At 52.1% G+C, this 18,964-nt stretch overlaps 1 protein-coding gene across 1 annotated transcript; it reads right to left on the minus strand.

Annotated features, from left to right (window-relative positions):
* Positions 1-153: 153 nt before the first annotated feature.
* Positions 154-15,788, minus strand: Cnnm3 (cyclin and CBS domain divalent metal cation transport mediator 3). Its single transcript, XM_051152661.1, has 8 exons — positions 14,528-15,788; positions 7,170-7,313; positions 5,906-6,055; positions 5,412-5,581; positions 5,163-5,259; positions 4,689-4,822; positions 4,189-4,327; positions 154-1,272 (listed from the first exon to the last, which is right to left on the minus strand). Exons 1-8 carry the CDS (start codon positions 15,786-15,788, stop codon positions 1,208-1,210), a joined length of 2,160 nt encoding a protein of 719 aa, XP_051008618.1. The 3' UTR covers positions 154-1,207.
* Between the last annotated feature and the right edge of the window lie 3,176 nt (positions 15,789-18,964).

The following is an 18,964-nucleotide window of genomic DNA, read 5'->3' on the forward strand; positions in this document are numbered from 1 at the left end:
GATTTTTAAAGTATTTGCTTCCAACTTAGGTTTGTTCTTGGAGCATATAGCTTTAGAACATTTTCTCGGCAAGCTTACCACTCACTGTTCTCTTGGCCTGCAAGTCAGGTCAGCATTCTTTTGAGGAAGGTTCTAGGCATCCTCCCTTCCCTCCCCAACCTATAGTCTCAGAGCTGAGATTATGGAAGGAAAATGTAGGTAAACTAGAAGAAAAAGGCAATGCCTTCCCATCTCTGTATCTCTAAGACGTCACTGGAAACAGAAAACATACAGAATCTGAAATATTTCAGAGATACAAGAAAACTTGACTTATTAGCAGGTGACAGGAGATACTGGGCTTGCAACCAATCCTCACTGGCTGCTGCTCTCTGCATGGTACAGGTGCACACCTCCTGGAGGCTTAGGACGAAAGTACATGGCAGGCACAACAGGAGGTCACTCTCCTGGGTCAGTCAACAATGACCTTTAGTTTTCACAGACCTCAAACAGAAGTCAACAATACCATTGGTGGCACCGTGTGCAGGTAGGAGAGAAACACAAGCCAACCCTTGGGCCATGCTGAGCACGCTTTCTGTGTCACTGGACCAGCCTGCTTATGACTTCAGGAGTCAGAGGAGCTTCCTCCACAGGAGGGAGCGGGACTAGGGCACAGATTTATTGGGGAACTGTGCTTTTAGATTTGGCACATGGAAAAACTGGGGTACATGAATCAAAATATGGTACTGTAAGAGAAGCCAAAAAGTACACAACAGGGCCATAGATTCGAACATCTCCATCAAAATCCAGCACTCTTAGTTTGCTCAGAAAGCGATGCCAGCAACAGAGGGTTGGCCAGTCAAAAGCAAAGTGAGCGCAGGCCAACCAAGGCCATGTAAAGGCCGTTAACTGTGCACCACACGGCACCTGGCTGGTTCAGGGAGGTATAAACACACTGTGCTGTTACAGCACCAGGGAGAAGCTGGCCCTGTGGACTAGAGATGATGCTGTTTCTTTCATCCCCTGCCAGAAACAGGCTCCTGGAGGGTTGCCCTGCCAATCCCATCTCCTAAGGGAAGGCAGAGCTAGCTGGAGGCTCTGGCACTGAGGAGGCCCGGGACCTACAGCTTATAAGGGCCATCTAAAACGTGGCCAAGAGAGGTGGGGACAGGCTGGCATAAAGCTCCCCACACACTTGTCCATTTTCAGCTTGGGGTTGCCTGGCAAGCAGTTACACTCCTGGGTTCCGCCCCGGGCTCTCCTCCACCGGGATGCTGGGTCTGCTGTTGCTGGACCCTAAGGAGAGGGGGAAAAGAAAATGGCATTCACAGTAGGCTCTGCAAAACCAAGCACTGAACCGTTAGGACAAGGAGCAGCGGCTTGGACAGATGGACAGATGGGCCTCGGAACACCTTAGGAACCATCAAAGCACAGTTAGGAACAGGGATGGTTGTAGGCTTCAACAAAAAAAAACCCACTCCAAGGACAGCTGCCACCCATCAAGGGCAAACAGAGGATATGGACTTGTCATTGGTTTGTGGATTCTGCTCTGTTTCCCTTCTTTGGGGCAGCAGGGGTTGAGACAGGGTCTCACGCAACCCAGGCTGACCATGGATCCCAGGTCCTATGTCCATCCCCTAAGAACAGGGATTACAGATGCGCCACCACAACTGGCTTTTGTTTTTGGTTTTCGAGACAGGGTCTCTCTGTGTATGTAGTCTTGGCTGTCCTGGACTCACTTTGTAGACCAGGCTGGCCTCGAACTCACGGTGATGCACCTGCCTCTGCCTCCCCAGTGCTGGATTACAGGCGTGCGCTACCACGCCCAGCTGTAAATCAGCTTTCCTTATATTAATGTGGTTGTGTACGCATGTTGATGTGAGGGTATGCGTGTATCATTACGTGTGTGGAGGTCAGAGGACAATCTGTGACAATCAGTCCTTACCTTCTAAGGTCCCAGGGACTGTTCTTGGGTTACCAGGCTTGGAGGCATGCATCTTTACCCACAGAGCCTTGTTTTCTTTTATACAAAGTCTCACTGGCTGGCCTGGAGTTCACGTGCAGTGGAGTGACCTCAAGCTTAAGGCATGCAGAGTGTGGAGAGCACAGGTGTAAGCCGTGGGGCCTAGGGGTGCTATGTATTGACTTCAGAGGGCTCGGGCGGCACTGCTGGGCAGAAAGACCCTTCTCCAGATGATCAAGAGCTCCTGTGCTATGAGGAAGCCTTGGGTTCCAGGACCAACCAGGTGTCTCATGACCCCTTGTCTTCTAAAAGAGTAAATACATCCAGTACCTCCCCCAACTCCCCCCACCAAGAGGAACGCACCCAGCCTGGGAAACTCTGAAGTGCCTGACAAGAGCTAGAGGATGGGGAAAGTGAAGCAAAGGAAAAGAAAAGGGAGATATTTACCTTGGTGTTTTCTTAAAACAAAAATGCTCACTAGTCCACAGTCATTTATCAACTGCAGTTTCCAAATGTGCCAAAGAGGGAAAGGTCTACTGGGAAGGCTGAAGAAAGCAGAGAGAAGAAAGAGGAGGAAAGACGCTATTGAGTGGCAGCAACACGCCTCAGCTCCACACACGCAGCAGGCTGGGGAGGGCTGTGCCACACGGGTGCTGCTGGGACCACAGAGGGAAGGCACAAACACAGGGCTGCAAGGGTAAGCAGTCCCAGAAAAAACGCTATGCAGAAGACTTAGCATTCGAATAGGAGGTCAGGGGTCAAGAGATAAGGTTTCGAAGGTCACCTTTTGTCACAATCACTCAGCAGCAGCAGATACAACGCAAACAAATGGGTGGATACTAATAAAACCTTGTTCATAAACTCAGGCAGCTCCCACACCACCGGCTGCCTATGCCTGGGGCGGGCAATTTAAACCTCTTGTAGCTTCCAAACCTTTCAACAAAGGCACTTTCCTGCCAGTGGTTTCCTGCCGAGGCCACAGGGCCACAGGGCCACAGTCCCTACACAGTGCTCCATAAAAACCAGCACTATGCAGCAACATGAAGCTCTTCAGGGGCAAACACAGGAGATCCCAGAGTTAGGCAAACCTCAGAAAGGCACACATCGGGTCACGCTTCAGTGACAATTGCCAACATTATGCTGGCAAACAAGCTGGATAAACCATTTCAAAGAAGAAATAGCCCAAAGCCAATATAAATTACTCTTGTTTGTTTTTCAAGACAGGGTTTCTCTGTGTAGCCTTAGCTGTCCTGGACTCCTTTTATAGACCAGGCTGGCCTCGAACTCACAAAGATCTGCCTGCCTCTGTCTCCCTAGTGCTAGGATTACTTTGAGTGCCACAAAGCCCAGCTGTAAATTGCTGGGAGGCAAAACAAAGAGGACTAAAAAACAAAAAACCTCTAGAGACTAGAGGTACAGTTCAAATGGTAGAATGTTTGCCTTGTGTGTGCAAGGCTCTAAGTCCAACTCCCAGCACTGGGAAAGAAAGGCAGGGAAAGGAGCAGCCAAGTGGGATGGAGGACAGAGGCGAAGGAGGGAAGAGGAGAAAAAACTCCTGCTCAAGTGACAACTATCATTCTCAGTTCAGTTCTGTACCTTGAATACAGTCTGTGCTGTCTGAGTAGTGGATAGAGCCAGAAAACATTCATGTTTTAAAAAGAGATCTTGAGACAGAGGCAGGTGGATCACTGTGAGTTCGAGGCCAGCCTGGTCTACAAAGCAAGTCCAGGACAGCCAAGGCTACACAGAGAAACCCTGTCTCGAAAAACAAAAAACAAATAAAAACAGATCTTGATAAAGCTAAATGCATGAACTTCTACTCTGGGGTATTTCATAGGGTGCCACGGTGCACACTGTGAACACAGTGAAAACACCTTTCTGAACTTGACATTCTTTTAGAATGGACGGTGAGCCATGTCCACAACCAGGACTACACGGGCCTCATAGGCTGTCCCTCAATAAATCAGAGCTAGAGCTCACAGGAACTGAGCCATCATTGTGGCTCAGGGTCATGGGTCTCTATCCTTTGCACTCCTGACTCAGAAAGCAGCTTCTACTGTAAAAACATGTTTATGATCTCAAATGTGCACTGCAGTGACCACAGCGCTAAGCTCCTGGGAGGCTCTCTGGCCATGGGCAGGATGGGCAGAAAAACAGCAAGATGCAAGATAGGGGAAGCAGAGAGCGGAAGAGGGATTCCACATGACCTCTGGTCCTCAAGACTTCAGGATGTACCATGTGGCGCTTACCTGCTGTCTCAGCAGACTTATCACCAAGGAGCCTGGTCTGGCTGCCTGGGATGGTCTGGAGCCCAGCATTCTCTGGGGACGGAGGCAAGCTTTGGGCTCGGGTGGCCAGGAGTGCATTAAGGTACTGCAGCCGTGTGACCTGGAGGACAAGAGAAGAGAGGAGTGACCCAGCTGGTCACGGACAGTAGGGCTCCACCTCTGACCACCCCTAGATAGGCAGGACTTTACACCAGCGAAGGGCAAAAAGCCTTGAGCCAAGCGGTTCTGGTTTTCAGCCAAATGCTAGGATCACCCACAATGGGGAGATCAGGTGTAAGGCCTCCAGATGCGTCCAGACCCCAGCAGTCCAAGGAGGGCAGGTGGTCCCACCACGAGGGGTGTGAGCATGTCTCCTTGTGCTGAGTCCACTTTTCATCCTCACACTGACAAGCTGGACTATCCCCTTGGGAGCACAAAGCCAATTAAAGCATCACCAACCAACGTGCAGCCCAGACAGTCACCTTAATGAGCTGCAGGTCAGAAAGGGCCCTCACAGTGTAGTCGGGACAATACGTGGAGGAGCGGGCACTATCAGCTGGTTCAGGCTGCAGGTCATGGCGGATGAGCTGGCGTGAAGACACTGGGGACTGGTGAGCTATGGAAGAAATAATCAGAGATGATGGAAGCCATTGGGACAACTGCACGGCCTCTTACGGCTGCCCATCAGGTCACCTTTGAGAGGGGACATGTAGGAACAGGGAAGATGGAAAAGCTGCCTTGGGATGTTTGCAGGGATCGAGTGGGCTACCAAGATAAGGTAGAAATGCTGCTCTGCATTCTACGCTGCCTGGAGACAGGAAGCTCACTGTGGGACAGAGACGCCGACTCTTGGGAAGTCAGGGTCTTGGGTGCAAAGACAAGCTGCATCACCAGAGTGCCGGGACAGCTCTGCTGCTGCACCCACAGCTCTCAGCTCCAGAGGAACCATAGCTTACCTGAAGACGGAGCTGCCAGGGCAGACACTCCATAGTATGTGAAGGCCCCGTTCTCGAACTTCAGGCCCTCTTTCCCAATTTCCACCTCGACCCTGCCCTGGGAAGAAGATAGAGGTGGACAGGTTATGTCTCCTGCAGTAAGAGAATACATGAGGAACCACCAGCCCCAGTAGTTTAAGGGTATGTGGCTGCATCTCTCTCCCCAGGCCTGGGAATGCGGCAGGCTTCAGGCCTGGGCATCATGGTTACCTGCAGGATGAGAATGAAGTAGTCTACCGGCTGGCTGCGCTGGTACAAGTAATGGTGTGCGGCCAGACGGTTGTTCTCATCAAATTTCACCTCCTGGTTGACGCTGGGATGCTTCAGCAGGTGCAGCAGGACTTTCTCGGAGATTCGCAACGGGCTGAACACATCCACCTCTGCCCCACGGTGGGAGAAAGGGACAATGTCCACTGGGGCCCAAATGGCTTGTCATCACACCTGCCTCCTGCTGCCGCCTGGGCTCTCCCACGGTCCCTGGGCTGAGGCAATCCACGCAAGAGAGCCAAGCAGGGCATACAACATGGGCCAGACGAGGTTCCCAGAACACGCCTTACCAAGAGACACCAGCTAGCTCTGCAGAGGGAGGCAGGCGCTCTCCGAGAGCTTCCAGCTCACCGAGAGCCAAGCTGGTGTCTGGCCTGGGTGGTTTCTTGACCCTCTGGGTGCTGAGACCAGGGGCAAGGAGCACCCTTCACCCTCACCTCGGGAAAGGAAGCGCTGGGTGGCCAGGAGCAGCTGAGGCGAGATTTTTACTTTATATTCATCATCGGACACCTTGAATAAGGAGAATTCCTCCTTCCGCCTGAGGGGGGTGCCCAGGGCAATGGTCTTCTTTCTCACCTTGGTGTCTGCTGGGGTAGTGAAGAGATGGCATGGGTAAGTATTAGCACAGAGCAAGTGACGCTGTTACCCTGAGGTTGGGGTTTCCGGGGAGGTATCACCAGGGCCCCAAGGAAACATTCTTGCACTGCTTCCTGCATGACACTGAGCTGCTGTGCCCCCACACAATGATCCTAGTGCTTGGGACAGAGGTCATGCCCAGAGGCAGTCTCGCCCTCCTGCTCAGGGGGGAGAATGCTGCTGCAGAGGCCCTTCAGGACGCTTGTGCTTGAGTGTCAGCCACAGCAAATGGCAGCAGCTACCCTGGTGACGCTGCATCAGCCCAGGAACAGAACTGAGGACACAGACATGGTACTGCTGAGTCCTCAGAGGCCACGTGAGGCCCCAGCTACCAAAGGTCCCAGGACCTGCTTGGTAGTAAACAATGTTTGGGGGTTTTGTTTGTTTTGAGACAGCCTTGGTTAGTCTGGAACTCAGAGATCCACCTGTCTCTGCCTTGCTGGGATTAAAGCCAAGTGGATAAAAACAAACACACAAACAAACAAACAAACAAACACCGTGTGGCATTGGATGTGGTTGTGCACACCTTTAATCCCAGCACGCAGGAGGCAGAGGCAGAAGGCAGAGGCAAGTGGATCTCTGTGAGACAAAGGCCAGCCTGGTCTACAAACAGAGTCCAGGACTACAAAGAGAAACCCTGTCTCAAAAAAAACAAAAAACAAAAAACAAAAACCCAAAAACAGAAACAAAAAAATCCATGTGGTGCAGGTGACCAAATGCAGCCCCATTCAAACTAGACACATATATACTCTACTGAGGCCAGAGGCTGCGCGGGCATGTGGGCTAGCAGAGGCAGGCGCACTAGCCTGCCCAGGGCAGGGGCATCCTGCAACAACGACGGAGAGCTGCTTACAAAGCCCTCTGCTCACACAGGGCTCACAGAAGTCAGCCGTGGGACGGTATGCATGGTCTGTATGGCAGGCAAGAGGGGCCCGTACCAGAGTAGGGGCGCTATCACCTGGCTGGAGCTCTAGCGAGTTTTCAGCGGCATTAAGGCCCACTGGCCCCTGATACAGATGCCCCTCAGGCTGCTGGAGTTAGAGAAAAAACACCAGTCAAACTCACGGTAGTCTTCAGACTCGTCCAGGATCTCGGACTTGATGATCTCCTCGATGACGTCCTCCAGGGTGACCAGGCCCAGCACCTCGTAGAAGGGGTCACCCTCCCCCTCGTTGTTCACCTTCTGCACAATGGCCAGGTGGGACTTCCCTGTGAAGGGGGACACTTATTTGCAGCCTGCAGGGACCCCCTAGGTTTCCCTGCACCAAATGACAGAAGATGCTCCTACTGGCTACGCCACACCCTTTCTCCGTACACTAGTGCCTCACACCTCACACAAACACTCTATCTACCCTGCCCTGAGCTACAGCCTCAGCCCTCTTTTTACTTTTTATTTCAAGGTAAGAGCTCACTCTATAGCCCAGTCATAGTCAGTGTCTCTCTCCCCCGCCCAAAATCTGGTCCTTGTCCCCTCACGCCCCCCCCCATATATATATATATATATTTCCCAGACAAGCTTTCTCTATGTAGCCCTGGATGTCCTGGCACTAGCTCTGTAGACCAGGTTGGCCTCAAACTGAGAGCTCTGCCAACCTCTGCTTCCTGAGTGCTGAACTGCACGTGCCCCCACTGCCTGGCCTTTTCTCTACAGTCTCTGTAGTCTACCATATATAAACACGCTGAGCAGTGTCTCAGAGCACAGTGCCATCTACTGAGAAACACCTATGCTGTTTTGTTTTTCGAGACAGGGTTTCTCTGTGTAGCTCTGGCTGTCCTGGAACTCACTGTGTAGACCAGGCTGCCCTTGAACTCACAGACATTTCCCTGACTCTGTCTCCCAAGTACTGGGATGAAAGGTGTGCACCACTGCCACCCCACCACCCTGCCCTGTGCTGGGTTTTAATTCAGGGTCTGTACAACTCTGAACTGTGAGTGTGCTAACAGTCCTCAGCTGAGACAATCTAGGTTGAGGGTGGGGCACAGGGCAAGGGGTACATTTAGCCCAACTAGATGTCCAGTTTGATTATGAGAAAACTTTGCAACTTTAAAGTGCTCCTGCCTCCGTCTCAGGAACCCTGAGACCAGGTGCACAACACCACACACTTGGTTTTCTTCTTTTGTCTCACTATGCAGTCCGGGTTGGTCTCTTGCCTCTCTAGTGCCCGTCAGGGTTGCCCAGAGGATGGAACTGAGTCCAGTGTGGGCATCAGAATCTCGAGTAGGCCAAGAGGAAGAGCTGCAGCTGGGACATGCCACCCGCTCCTGCGACCTTCTCAGTCACCTTCCTATCTGGCTGAGTAGTGAGGATAGAAAAGCTTGGAAAGACCCAACTATTATAGGGTCGGCAATGCGCTCAGAAATGTACTCAGGGTCACATAAGTCTTTTCCATACATAGAACTTTACACTTTATCTGAAAGACAAGTGGGCGCAAGCTATGTATGTGACTTATAAAATCTTTTCTAACATGCCCCCAAACCTGGTGTGTACGTGCCTAACACTTGCGGTGTAGCACAACCCAGAACAGGGTCCGCTCAGAATAGCCCACAGCTGGTCCTAGAGGGGCTACTGGATGGAGCCAAGTAGGTCTGAGGGAGGCACTGAGCACCTACACACCTATTACCAGCGACAGAGCTGGTCCAGTCCCCCACTGGGGCTATTTGTTCCCAGGATCTTTGGGAGAAAAAGCCCAGGCCTCTACAGAAGCCATGCAGTACATACTAAATAAGGTAACTTTCTGCAGGAGGCAATAAATGCCCCAGGAAAAAATTAAAGCCTCCCAGGAAGAAAAGGCCAGGTGCTCCTGACAAGTGCTCAACCCGCTGGGCCAGAGTTCCAGGCTTCCAAGTTCCTTCTGGTCCCTCCAGGTGGAGCTGGGACCGGCTCAGGCTGGCAGGCAGGTGCCAGCTCCCTCAGGGCTGATCTGCCAGGGAACACAAACGTGAGACCAAGCAGGGAGGGTCAAGAGTGCAACATGCAAATTTTGGATTCTCACACCCAAAGGCTGGTTCTAAATGCCACTCAGAGCAGAGAAGCCTCCACTCAGCTCCCTCCATCCAAGAGTGAGGCCCTCTGGCTGCCACTAGCAGGAAGTGATTAGCGTCTCCAGTGTTCTTGGACTTCTCTGAAAAGGGGTCAGGATTCTGTGGCCCGCTGCAGCAGGACGATTTGGAATGCACAGGACAAGTCCTAGCCACAGGAAGTGTGGAAGGGCTTCACAGGAAAGCAGGGGAGGACAGGGAGGGTGTTAGGGATTAACATTTTGCCCCCACTACACAGGACTGAATACTCCCTAGGGCAGATGTACAGTCTGGCTAGGCCAGCTCCACAGAACCACGGCTGGTATGGCTGGCGTGACCTGCTGAAATAACCGCAAACCAGAAGGTGCTAGAGTTTTCATTCTAGTTACCAGGCTCAAAAGTACTGCAATTGTTTGGAGGCTGAGAGAACTGCTCATGATGCACATCTTGTGTGTGTGCCGCTAGGGACGAGCCAGGGTCTCTCACTCTTGCCGTCACTGACCTGTGCTGTCTTCTAAAGCAGTTGTGTGCGTGCACGCTCAGAAAAAACACGCGCCAACAGCTCTCAGCAGCTGAGACCTGACTCATCTCAGCGCCGTGACAGGCACTTGACAGTAAAGTAGACTTCAAGCTGGCGCCGGCAGAGGCTGAGTGAAAAGCCCATGCCCTAATCCTTCCTCTGCTTCCAGTCTCACGGGGCTGACAGGCAAAGAAGCAGGGCTTGATCACCTGCCAGAAAGCACAAGTCACTGCGGCCCCAATGCACACTCTTTCAGGCGACTTCTGCACAAAATACTCCCTGGAAGGGGAGCAGCTCCCCACCTTACAAAGGTCCCAGCCTACTGGTGTCTGAACTGAGCACACAGAGTAGGGCCCCAAAGGACAGTGGGTAAGATACCCCACCCAGACTCAAGCTCCGGGAAGATCAGTGGCCACCGGTCTCAGATGCTTGGCAGAGAGCAGAGAGAACCCATCTAAAGACAGTGACAGCGGGAAGGCTGTAATATGTCCTTGGTTCCTTTTTTTTTCCTCCCTTAAGATTTATTTATTATACAGTATTCAGCCTGCATGTGAGCAAACAGGCCAGAAGAGGGCACCAGATCACATTACAGATGGTTGTGAGGCACCAGGTGGTTGCTGGGAATTGAACAGGACCTCTGGAGTAGTAATCAGTGTAGTTAAGCTCTGAGGCATCTCTCCAGCCCCATGTCCTCTGTTCTTAAGAGGAAAAGGGGATAAAAGAGTTGGGATGAAAAGGACTCAGATGAAGAAATACTTAGTCACAGAAGCCAAGGAGGCTCCTCACTTACCACACAACCCAGGAAGTCATGGCCCCACTGGGTCTCCAAGTTGTACCCTGCTTTGAGAAGGCATGTTATTGAGCAGCTTCTGGAATAGTCCGTGCCCCTCTCCCCACCCCCCCCCCCAGACAAGGTTTCTCTGTGTAGTCTTGGCTGTCCTGGACTCACTTTGTAGACCAGGCTGGCCTCGAACTCACAGTGATCTGCCTGCCTCTGCCTCCTGAATGCTGGGATTAAAGGCGTGCGCCACCACACCTGGCTGGAACTGTCTATTTAAACAGAGGCATTCAACCCAAATCCTTCAGCACCAGGATGCCTGAAACCCGCAGAGGCCGCACACCCCAAATCTGAAGCACACACACTGTGGCCTTCCTTGTCTGGGACATTTCCTTCCTGTTGACATGCTAAGTGGAGCCAACTATTTTCTCATGCCAAAACCACTGCCACACTCTCCATCCTTTGGTCCTCTGTTGGTCACTGCTACCTGGGCTCTGCTTTGCAGCCACGCATGGTGAAAGGAGGCCAACACTCATCCTCCCAATTACCCCTCAAGACTGAAGAGTAAGGGCAGAAGCTCAGAGGCACACTGCTTGATATTTGTGTGTGTGTGTGTGTGTGTGTGTGTGTAAGGACATCCTGGGTGCTGCCCTCGCCTGCCGCCCCTCCTCTTAGGAGGTCTATTTCCTCAGCATTCTGGAGAGGGGAATTCTGCTTCTCACTTCCACGGTCCAGCCTGTTCCTGGCAACTTCTCTAGCCCCATCCTCTGCTGTGTTGTGTGTTCCCCAAAGCTTAGGCTCCCCGCACCATTCCTGTAGCTCATCCTGGAGACTACTTCTGCCCGATACACAGATCTTCACCTCCTCTACAGTCTTTTGTTTACCGTCCACATCAGCTGCCTGCTAGGAATCTGTCCCTCTGGACACAAATTCCAATGTGAGAAAATACTCGCCTGCTCCTGGCTCCAGCCCTTAAGGATGCCAAAATGCTATCATACAGGAGGAAGCCTAGGCCTCCTCCAATACAGGCTCCACAGCCCTGAGCCAAGCAGCAAATGTCTTCTAGCCTACCTCCTTGGGTCACCTCCTCAGGCCAATGTGGCTCCTGACCTGTCTTCCCCGAGCCACGAGTGTCCACACCAGTCACTGATCAGTAAAAACCACTTAGGCAATCTGGGTATGGAACACATCCAGAACTTTAGTTTGAGCACTTGAAGGGCAGATACAGGAGGCTATGCGTTCAAACTGAGCCAAGGCTACACAGTGAGACCCTGTCTCAAAAAACCAAAGTACTCACACAGTGCTGCTCCTGACTCACAGCCCTGATGATCAAACCCACATCCATGATACAGTACACAGGCACGCCACACACATGCCTCTGTGAACATTTTAACTAGGAGGATGAGACATCATCAGCGTCCCCCGTAACTGTTACCAATCCCCGAAGCTTAAACTCAGTTCTACTCAGACAGGGACAACCCTTACACCTCCACTGTCCCCACTCTGTGACACCCACAGCTTTTAAAGAGACCAAGTACAGGTCCGGCTGGAACGGGACACTACAATCACCACCTTCCCTGCTCACCACCCTCTCTCCCCTACCCCATGTGGCTTCAAATCCCAGCCCTCCTGCATCTGTCCTCACCTGCAGCACTTCCTTTCTATTGATACAGGTCAACTAGAACTTGCTCTGGCAAGACATGTGCAACTGTCCTTGATGAGCACGAACAACTCAGACCTTGGACCTTAGAAACCAGAGTTTGGAGCATCAAAGGAAATGATGCTCTCTATATTACTCCCTAACAGGAAGGCTTGGGACAATTATGGACGAAAAGGAACCCATACTTCCAGGTTCACCATTAAAAGGCTAGTTCACCTGGAGCTAATAAACTTCTTCTCTCAGGAAGGAGTCACTAGACTAATACGCACACCAGACCTGACTGTCGCTTTGGTAAACAGAGCAAGAGGTACTCCTAGGATCTGAACAGAACCCTGCTGGCTGGCTCCCATACTGTGAGAAGTGTCTTGTTTGAGGGTTATAGCACCCCAGGCACCATACTTACTGTAAGGAGGTTCTACCCTACCCACTCTCAGAAAGAGGCTGCAGGATCAAGCTCTAGGAAAAAGCCAGGACACACCCGAGAGGTCAGACCTGCTCACCCAAGCCTCCCATTCAGCCATTCACCACCTATCTACACACAGGTCTCCTGCACAGACAGAGGGAGACTGGGCATGCAGAGTGCCCATCAGAGCCTGGCACACACGACTGAAGCTGCCTCTTGCATTGACTGAGTGGACCCGGGGCCAGAAGATTTGCCAGTTGCCCAGTTCAAGGGGGTTTTGCTCCATTTGCCACTTCTTTTTCTTCTTTTTTTAAAAGATTTATTTATTATTTATACAGTATTCTGCCTGTATTTGTGCCTGTACACCAGAAGAGGGCACCAGATCTTATTATAAATGGTTATGAACCACCATGTGGTTACTAGGAATTGAACTCAGGACCTTTGGAAAAACAGACAGTGCTCTTAACCTCTGAGCCACCGCTCCAGCCTCATTTGCCACTCACTTTTTGTCAAACAGCATAGTTCACCCAGGTGGACTACGGAAGCACGTCAGGTGGGCAAGAACACCCTAAGGATGAGGATGGAGTGCTACAGAGGACCCCACACCTTTTCTGTTTCAAGATAGGGTTTCTCGGTGTAGCCCTGGCTGTCCTTGAACTCAAGAGATCTGCCTGCCTGTCTCCCCAACTGCTGCCTGGGATTAAAGGTATGTGCCAACCCCACTCCCAGTAATCCACGTATTAACGTTTGGAGAGCCTCATATTTTTTTCCTTTCAACCTTAGATGTTCAAATACATTTGTTCTTGCATTAGACCTAGGTTCTGTACCCACAACCATTTATAACTCCAGTTCTGGGGGCTCTGAAGCCCTCTTTCAACCTTCTCAGGCACCTGACACACACAGACACACACAGACAGTTTACATAAATATATGCAAGCAAAACGCATATATAAGTAAATCTTAAAAACCAAAAAAAGCTGCTTAAACAAAGCAGTGAAAGGAGTTGTGAAAATGTAGAACCCCAGAGACCTTGAGGGAAAAAGCGGGAGAGTGGAACTGGGGGAATGGGATGCACAAGGCCCTGGGTTAATTGCTAGCACCGAAAAAACAATTTAAATCAAAGGGAGGAGGCTAGAGAGATGGCGCAGCTGTTAAGAGCACTGAAGACCCAAGGTTTAGTTCCCGCCATGGGGTGGCTAACAACATAACTCCAGGCCCAAAGAACCCATCGCCCCCTTTCGACTTCTACAGGAACTGCATGCATGTAGTACACATAAACTTAAAAAAAATAAATAAATAAAGGGGAAAAATGGCAGAAAGGGAAATAAAAACATTTCTCATGATGTTTTCAATGACATTAAAAGTTCTCTCAGTACCTGTAGCAAAGTATTTGGGTGCCTCCTTGCCCTGCAACCTGAAAGGGCCAGGAACATCACAGGTCCAGCTAATTTGATGTTAGTTAGGCGAAAGTAAGTTTCCTGTTACCCTAACCTTTTGACATCTGAGTCTGGGTCAGCTTGGAAGCCCAAGTGAGCAAAATGGCCCAAGAGAAGAAAACCTGGGGTGGGGGGGTGGGGTTGGGGGCGTCAGAGCCAAGTAAGGCATGCCAATGAGGAAGGGGGAGGGGGGCGCAGGAGGCTCTTATTCATTCAATTTACCTTTGAGACATAATCTTTAGCCCAGGCCGGCCTCTATCCTTCTAAGTAGGTAGGCAGGCCACCATCTGAGTTTATGTAGTGCTGGGGTCGATTCAGGGCTTCACATATATTAGGCAAGCACTGAACTACATCCCCGACCCCCCCCCTTTTTTTTTTTAATAAATAGGGTCTTACTACATAACCCACGCAGACCTGACCCTCCTGCATTAGACTCGCACAGCACCGCCCCCCCCCTCACCCCCCCCCCCCCCCCGCTTCTAAAAGGAGGACTTTAAATATTTCCAAAGGCCATTCCCAGGTGCAAGGTCATCACCATCTGGAAAAGGTCAAGTTTTAGTGCCTTCTCTGGCCGGGTGTGACCCTTTCCACCAGGGGCATCCCCTTACCTCGCTTGAACTCCTCCAGGACGGCGTCCAATTTGGTGTCGTTGAAGACGAAGTGAAGTGGATGGTTGTAGAAGCGGGTGATGGTGCTGAGCGGCGTGCTGTCCTCGGGGTCCACGAAGGCCAAGTCTTTGAGGTACAGCATGTCCACGATGTTGGAGCGCTCCTCCTCGTACACTGGGATGCGTGTGTGGCCGCTCTGCATGATGCTGGCGAGGACGCCGAAGTCCAGGACTGAGCTGGAGTCCAGCATAAAGCAGTCTTCGAGCGGCGTGAGCACGTCCTCCACGGTCCGGTAGCGCAGCACGCCCTTGCTGAGGTCGCTGTAGGGGTCGCCGCCGCCGCGCGCCAGCTCCAGCACACGCTCCCGCAGCCGCCCGGGCCGCGCCGCCAGCTCCAGCAGCTGCCCAACGGGCAGCGCCACGGGCAAGGTGAGCAGCACCGCCAGGCGGCTGAGGCCCAGAGCGCGCGGCGCCAGCGCCAGCGCCCAGCGCCCGCTCACAGCGGCCGGCAGCACCTCTCCCACCAGGAACACCAGCCCGGCGCAGCCCAGCACGGCGGGCACGGCGCGCTGGCCGGCCGCGCGGTACAGCAGCACCGCCAGCGCCGCCTGCGCCAGGCTGGCCAGGAGCAGCAGCGCGCCCAGGGCGCAGCCGGCCCAGCGCCGCGCAGGTTCCAGGCGCCGAGCCGCCGCGCGCTCCGCCTCCGAGCCGTTCTCGCGCAGCACCTGCACCTCGGCCGGCGCCAGAGCCAGCGCGCTCAGCTGCAGGCCGCGCGCCACGGCCGCTAGAGCCAGCAGCCCCGCCGCCCCCAGCCCCAGCGCCCAGGGCGCCGCCGCCGCCGCCGCCGCCTCCTCGGCTACCCCGCCGCCCGGCTCCACGCGCACCGCCAGCAGCGCGGAGCGCGGGTGACCGGCCTCGGCGCGCAGGCGCAGCAGCGCACGCCACTCGCCCGTGGGGGCGGCCGCCTCCTCCGGCTCCGCGGCCCGCCCGCCCTCGGGGCAGCCCGAGCCCTCCGGGGCTACCCAGGTCCAGGAGCTGTTGGCTAAGCCGGAGCAGAAGAGTCGCAAGCAGAAAGTGGTCTCTGGCGCTGCCCTTCCGCGCAACGAGCCTGCGGCCGGCGCGCCGTCCTCCTCCGTGCAGAAGCTCAGCAATCCCGCGCCCGGCGCCGCCTCCGCCGCGGTGCTGCCCAGACAGAGCGCGGCAAGCATCCAGCCCAGCCAACCCGCCACAGCAGCCGCCGCCGCAGCCGCCGCCGCCGCCATGGCCTGCTACCCCCTTCTGGGCCTCGGACGCAGCCTACCCCACTCACCCGCGCCTCTGCTGCGGCGGCCAATCGACACGGGCCTTCGCGTCGCTGCGACCAATAGGCGGCTGGCGGGGGCGGGCTCCGGGGAGAACTAGGCTGCGCCGGGGAGTAAACAAGCGTCGCGGGGCGGGCCGGGGGGCGTGGGGCTCGGCCCGCCAGGGAGGTTGCGAGCGGCTGTCTGGGACGACCTCTGGGTCCCCGCGCGTGTGTACAAGGAAAGAAAGGTTGTTAACCCCCTGCCCTGCAAGGCTAAGAGCTGAACAAGAACCAGAGACTGGCCGCAGGGAAGCCAAGGGCTCTTTGTTTATAAGATTTATTTTCTACTTGTGTGTATGTGTGTGTGGGTTTGTGCATGCGGGTGCAGTGCTCTAGGAGGCCAGAAGAGGGCGTCGGATTCCCCATGGAGCTGCTGTGAGGTTGTGGTGGGAATGGAACTCCTATCCTCAGCATACATTTCTTAAACCTTAGAGCCAGCTCTCCAGCCCTCTATGAACATCAAGACACACAGCCTGCTTTTGAGGAAGTTGCCCTGACATGGAGACCCGTAGTAAATACTCAAACCCATAAAATTAAGTTTCCTTGAATCCTCTCAGCTGCTTCACATATCTAATCTCACAAGAGAAAGCTATGTTCACAGACGAGTCTGTGTGTCTTTGGGGTTCTGACACACACCTGACATCCAGGTCGTCCAGCCATGCAAGGAAGTAGCAGCTCTCAGGGATTTTCGTATTTGCTAGCATCACCACCGCAGTTTATCTTGATTACCAGGGCCGAGAAAGCTGTTCTAGAGGGTTCTTTCTCTTCTCATTTTACAAGACAGCTGCATCAACTAGAGTGTTCTTCATCCTTTGTGTATAGTCTTTATCTGTGGTTAGGTTCTTTATGGGTATCCACATATTTTTGTGTTTTTCTTTATACTTCCTCCCCAAACATACTAGTATAAGCACACGAGTTATACATGCCAATTTAAATAATATTTTAAAGTATTATTAAATATTAAAATTAAATATTTTAATTTTTGTGTGTATGTGCGCATTGTGCAGGTGTCCAAGGAGGCAAGAAGGCACTGCACCCCCCTGGAATTGGAGTTCCTGGCATCTGTGAGGCACCATGTTGTGGGTTCTGGGAACCAGATCTTCTGGGGAAGGAGTAAGTGCTCTTCAGCACGGAGCCCATCTCTCCAGCCTTTTGAGTGATTTTTAAAAAGGAGTCTGTAGACATAACTCACGGCTCTGAAAATAACAGCCTACAGAAGTATGTGCAATATGGCCACAAGTTGTGTATAAAAGATAATGTGCAAAAACAGGTTCATGAGGAAAAACCAAGAGGGAAATTAGTTGGTGAAAACAACTTATCCAGGTGTAGCAGACTGCCTGTAATCCCAACAGAGGCCAGCCTTGCCTTCGGAGTGAGTTCAAGGCCAGCTAGGGCTCTTTAGTGAGATCCTGTCTCAAAAATCAAAACAAGGGACTAGAGAGATGTCTCCATGGTTAAGACTGTGTGCTGCTCTTCCAGAGGACCCTAGTGTGGTTCCTGATACCTGTATCAGGTGGTTTGTCACCACCTATATCTCCAGCTCTAAGGAATCCTGTGCCCTCTTCTGCACCCCCCATACACGTTGGCATACACACACACACACACACACACACCTTAAAAACTAAACAAAGTTCCCCCCAAAGTCTTTACAAAGTTGGCAGTGACTCTTCTATATTGTAAACTTAGAATGGTGTCTAGCAAATCACATCTGGGCTCCTGTTTTTATTCTCTGAACAGTGCAATATATATGCCACACGTTTGCCTCTTGCAGATTATAGAACAAGCTACCAGTAGAAGAAATTACGACACAGCTGCTCTTTTGCATTAGAACTGTCTTGCTGCATTTAAGGGGGAAAGGCCCAGAGCTCTAGAGTGAACTCAGCCTTTAGTTTTCTTGGTGTCTCCGAGTTAAGATAAAACGCTGACACCAAGACAAGCAGATGGTGTGATGCAATGAGTCACGTGTCTGAAGCCATCGCTAGCAAGGAACAACCTGCAGGAAAGGAAGGAAGGACTCAAGTGACCTTTTTTTTTTTTTTAAACTCTCTCACTACTTTCTTTGAGGCTAAAAAGCTCGAGTAAAAGGAGATTGAGTAAAACTTGGAAAACAACAGATGGTTCTTTAAACTGTCAGTAGCCAAGCATACAAAGAATCCAGGCTGCCAGACCGGTTAGTTTGAGTTCAGAAAGCTCCCCTTCTCTCTGCTATTCCTTGCCGCATCTCTGATGCGTCACAACTTCAGTGGGGACGCTTGACTTTTCTCTAGGTTTCCTACTGGCCCTCCCTAGGGCATTTTCCTTAGTGGACATTTAGGTCACAGCATTTCTTCTTTTTATCAAGACATTTATTTTTTTTTTTTTTAAGATTTATTTATTATTATGTATACAGTGCTCTGTACATACACCTGCAGGCCAGACGAGGGCATCAGATCACATTATAGGTGGTCGTGAGCCACCATGTGGTTGCTGGGAATTGAACTCAGGACCCCTGGAAGAGGAGTCAGTGCCCTTAACCTCTGAGCCATCTTTCCAGCCCCAAGACATTTATTCTTTGTTGTTTAAAACTCGTAACTATAATCCCAGTACTCAGGAGGCAGAGGCAGGGTAACGTAAATTTCAAGGCCAGCCTGGACTAGAGAGACCTGTATTAAACAAAACACAGGCCAGTGCAATGTCTCGGTGTGTAAAGGCACTTGCTGCATAAACCTGCAACCAGAGCTCAATCCCTAAAACCCATGCAAAGAGAGGAGAGAGAGCCAACTCCACAAAGTTGTCCTTTGACTTCCACTTATGTACCGTATGGTGCATATTCATGTGTACAAGCAAACACACACATACACACACAAATTTTAAAATATAAAAATGTAACAGCAAAAACCTCATAGTTATGGAGTATGGCCTCCCGGTAGCTTCTGCATTTCTTAGCTCAAACATCCCTCACTCAGTGTGGCCTTCCCTAGTTATGTTGACTAGATTGAGCCAAGGATCCAGCCAGGACTCTCATTTTTTCATTTGGCAAGCATGTCCTCCACTGCATGCAGCACAGGCGCTTTCCTAAAGGCTGGGACTCCGGCAGGAACAAAAGCCTCCCCCCCT

This window comes from Acomys russatus, chromosome 11, assembly GCF_903995435.1.
Source record: "Acomys russatus chromosome 11, mAcoRus1.1, whole genome shotgun sequence".
Taxonomy (NCBI): Eukaryota; Metazoa; Chordata; class Mammalia; order Rodentia; family Muridae; genus Acomys; species Acomys russatus.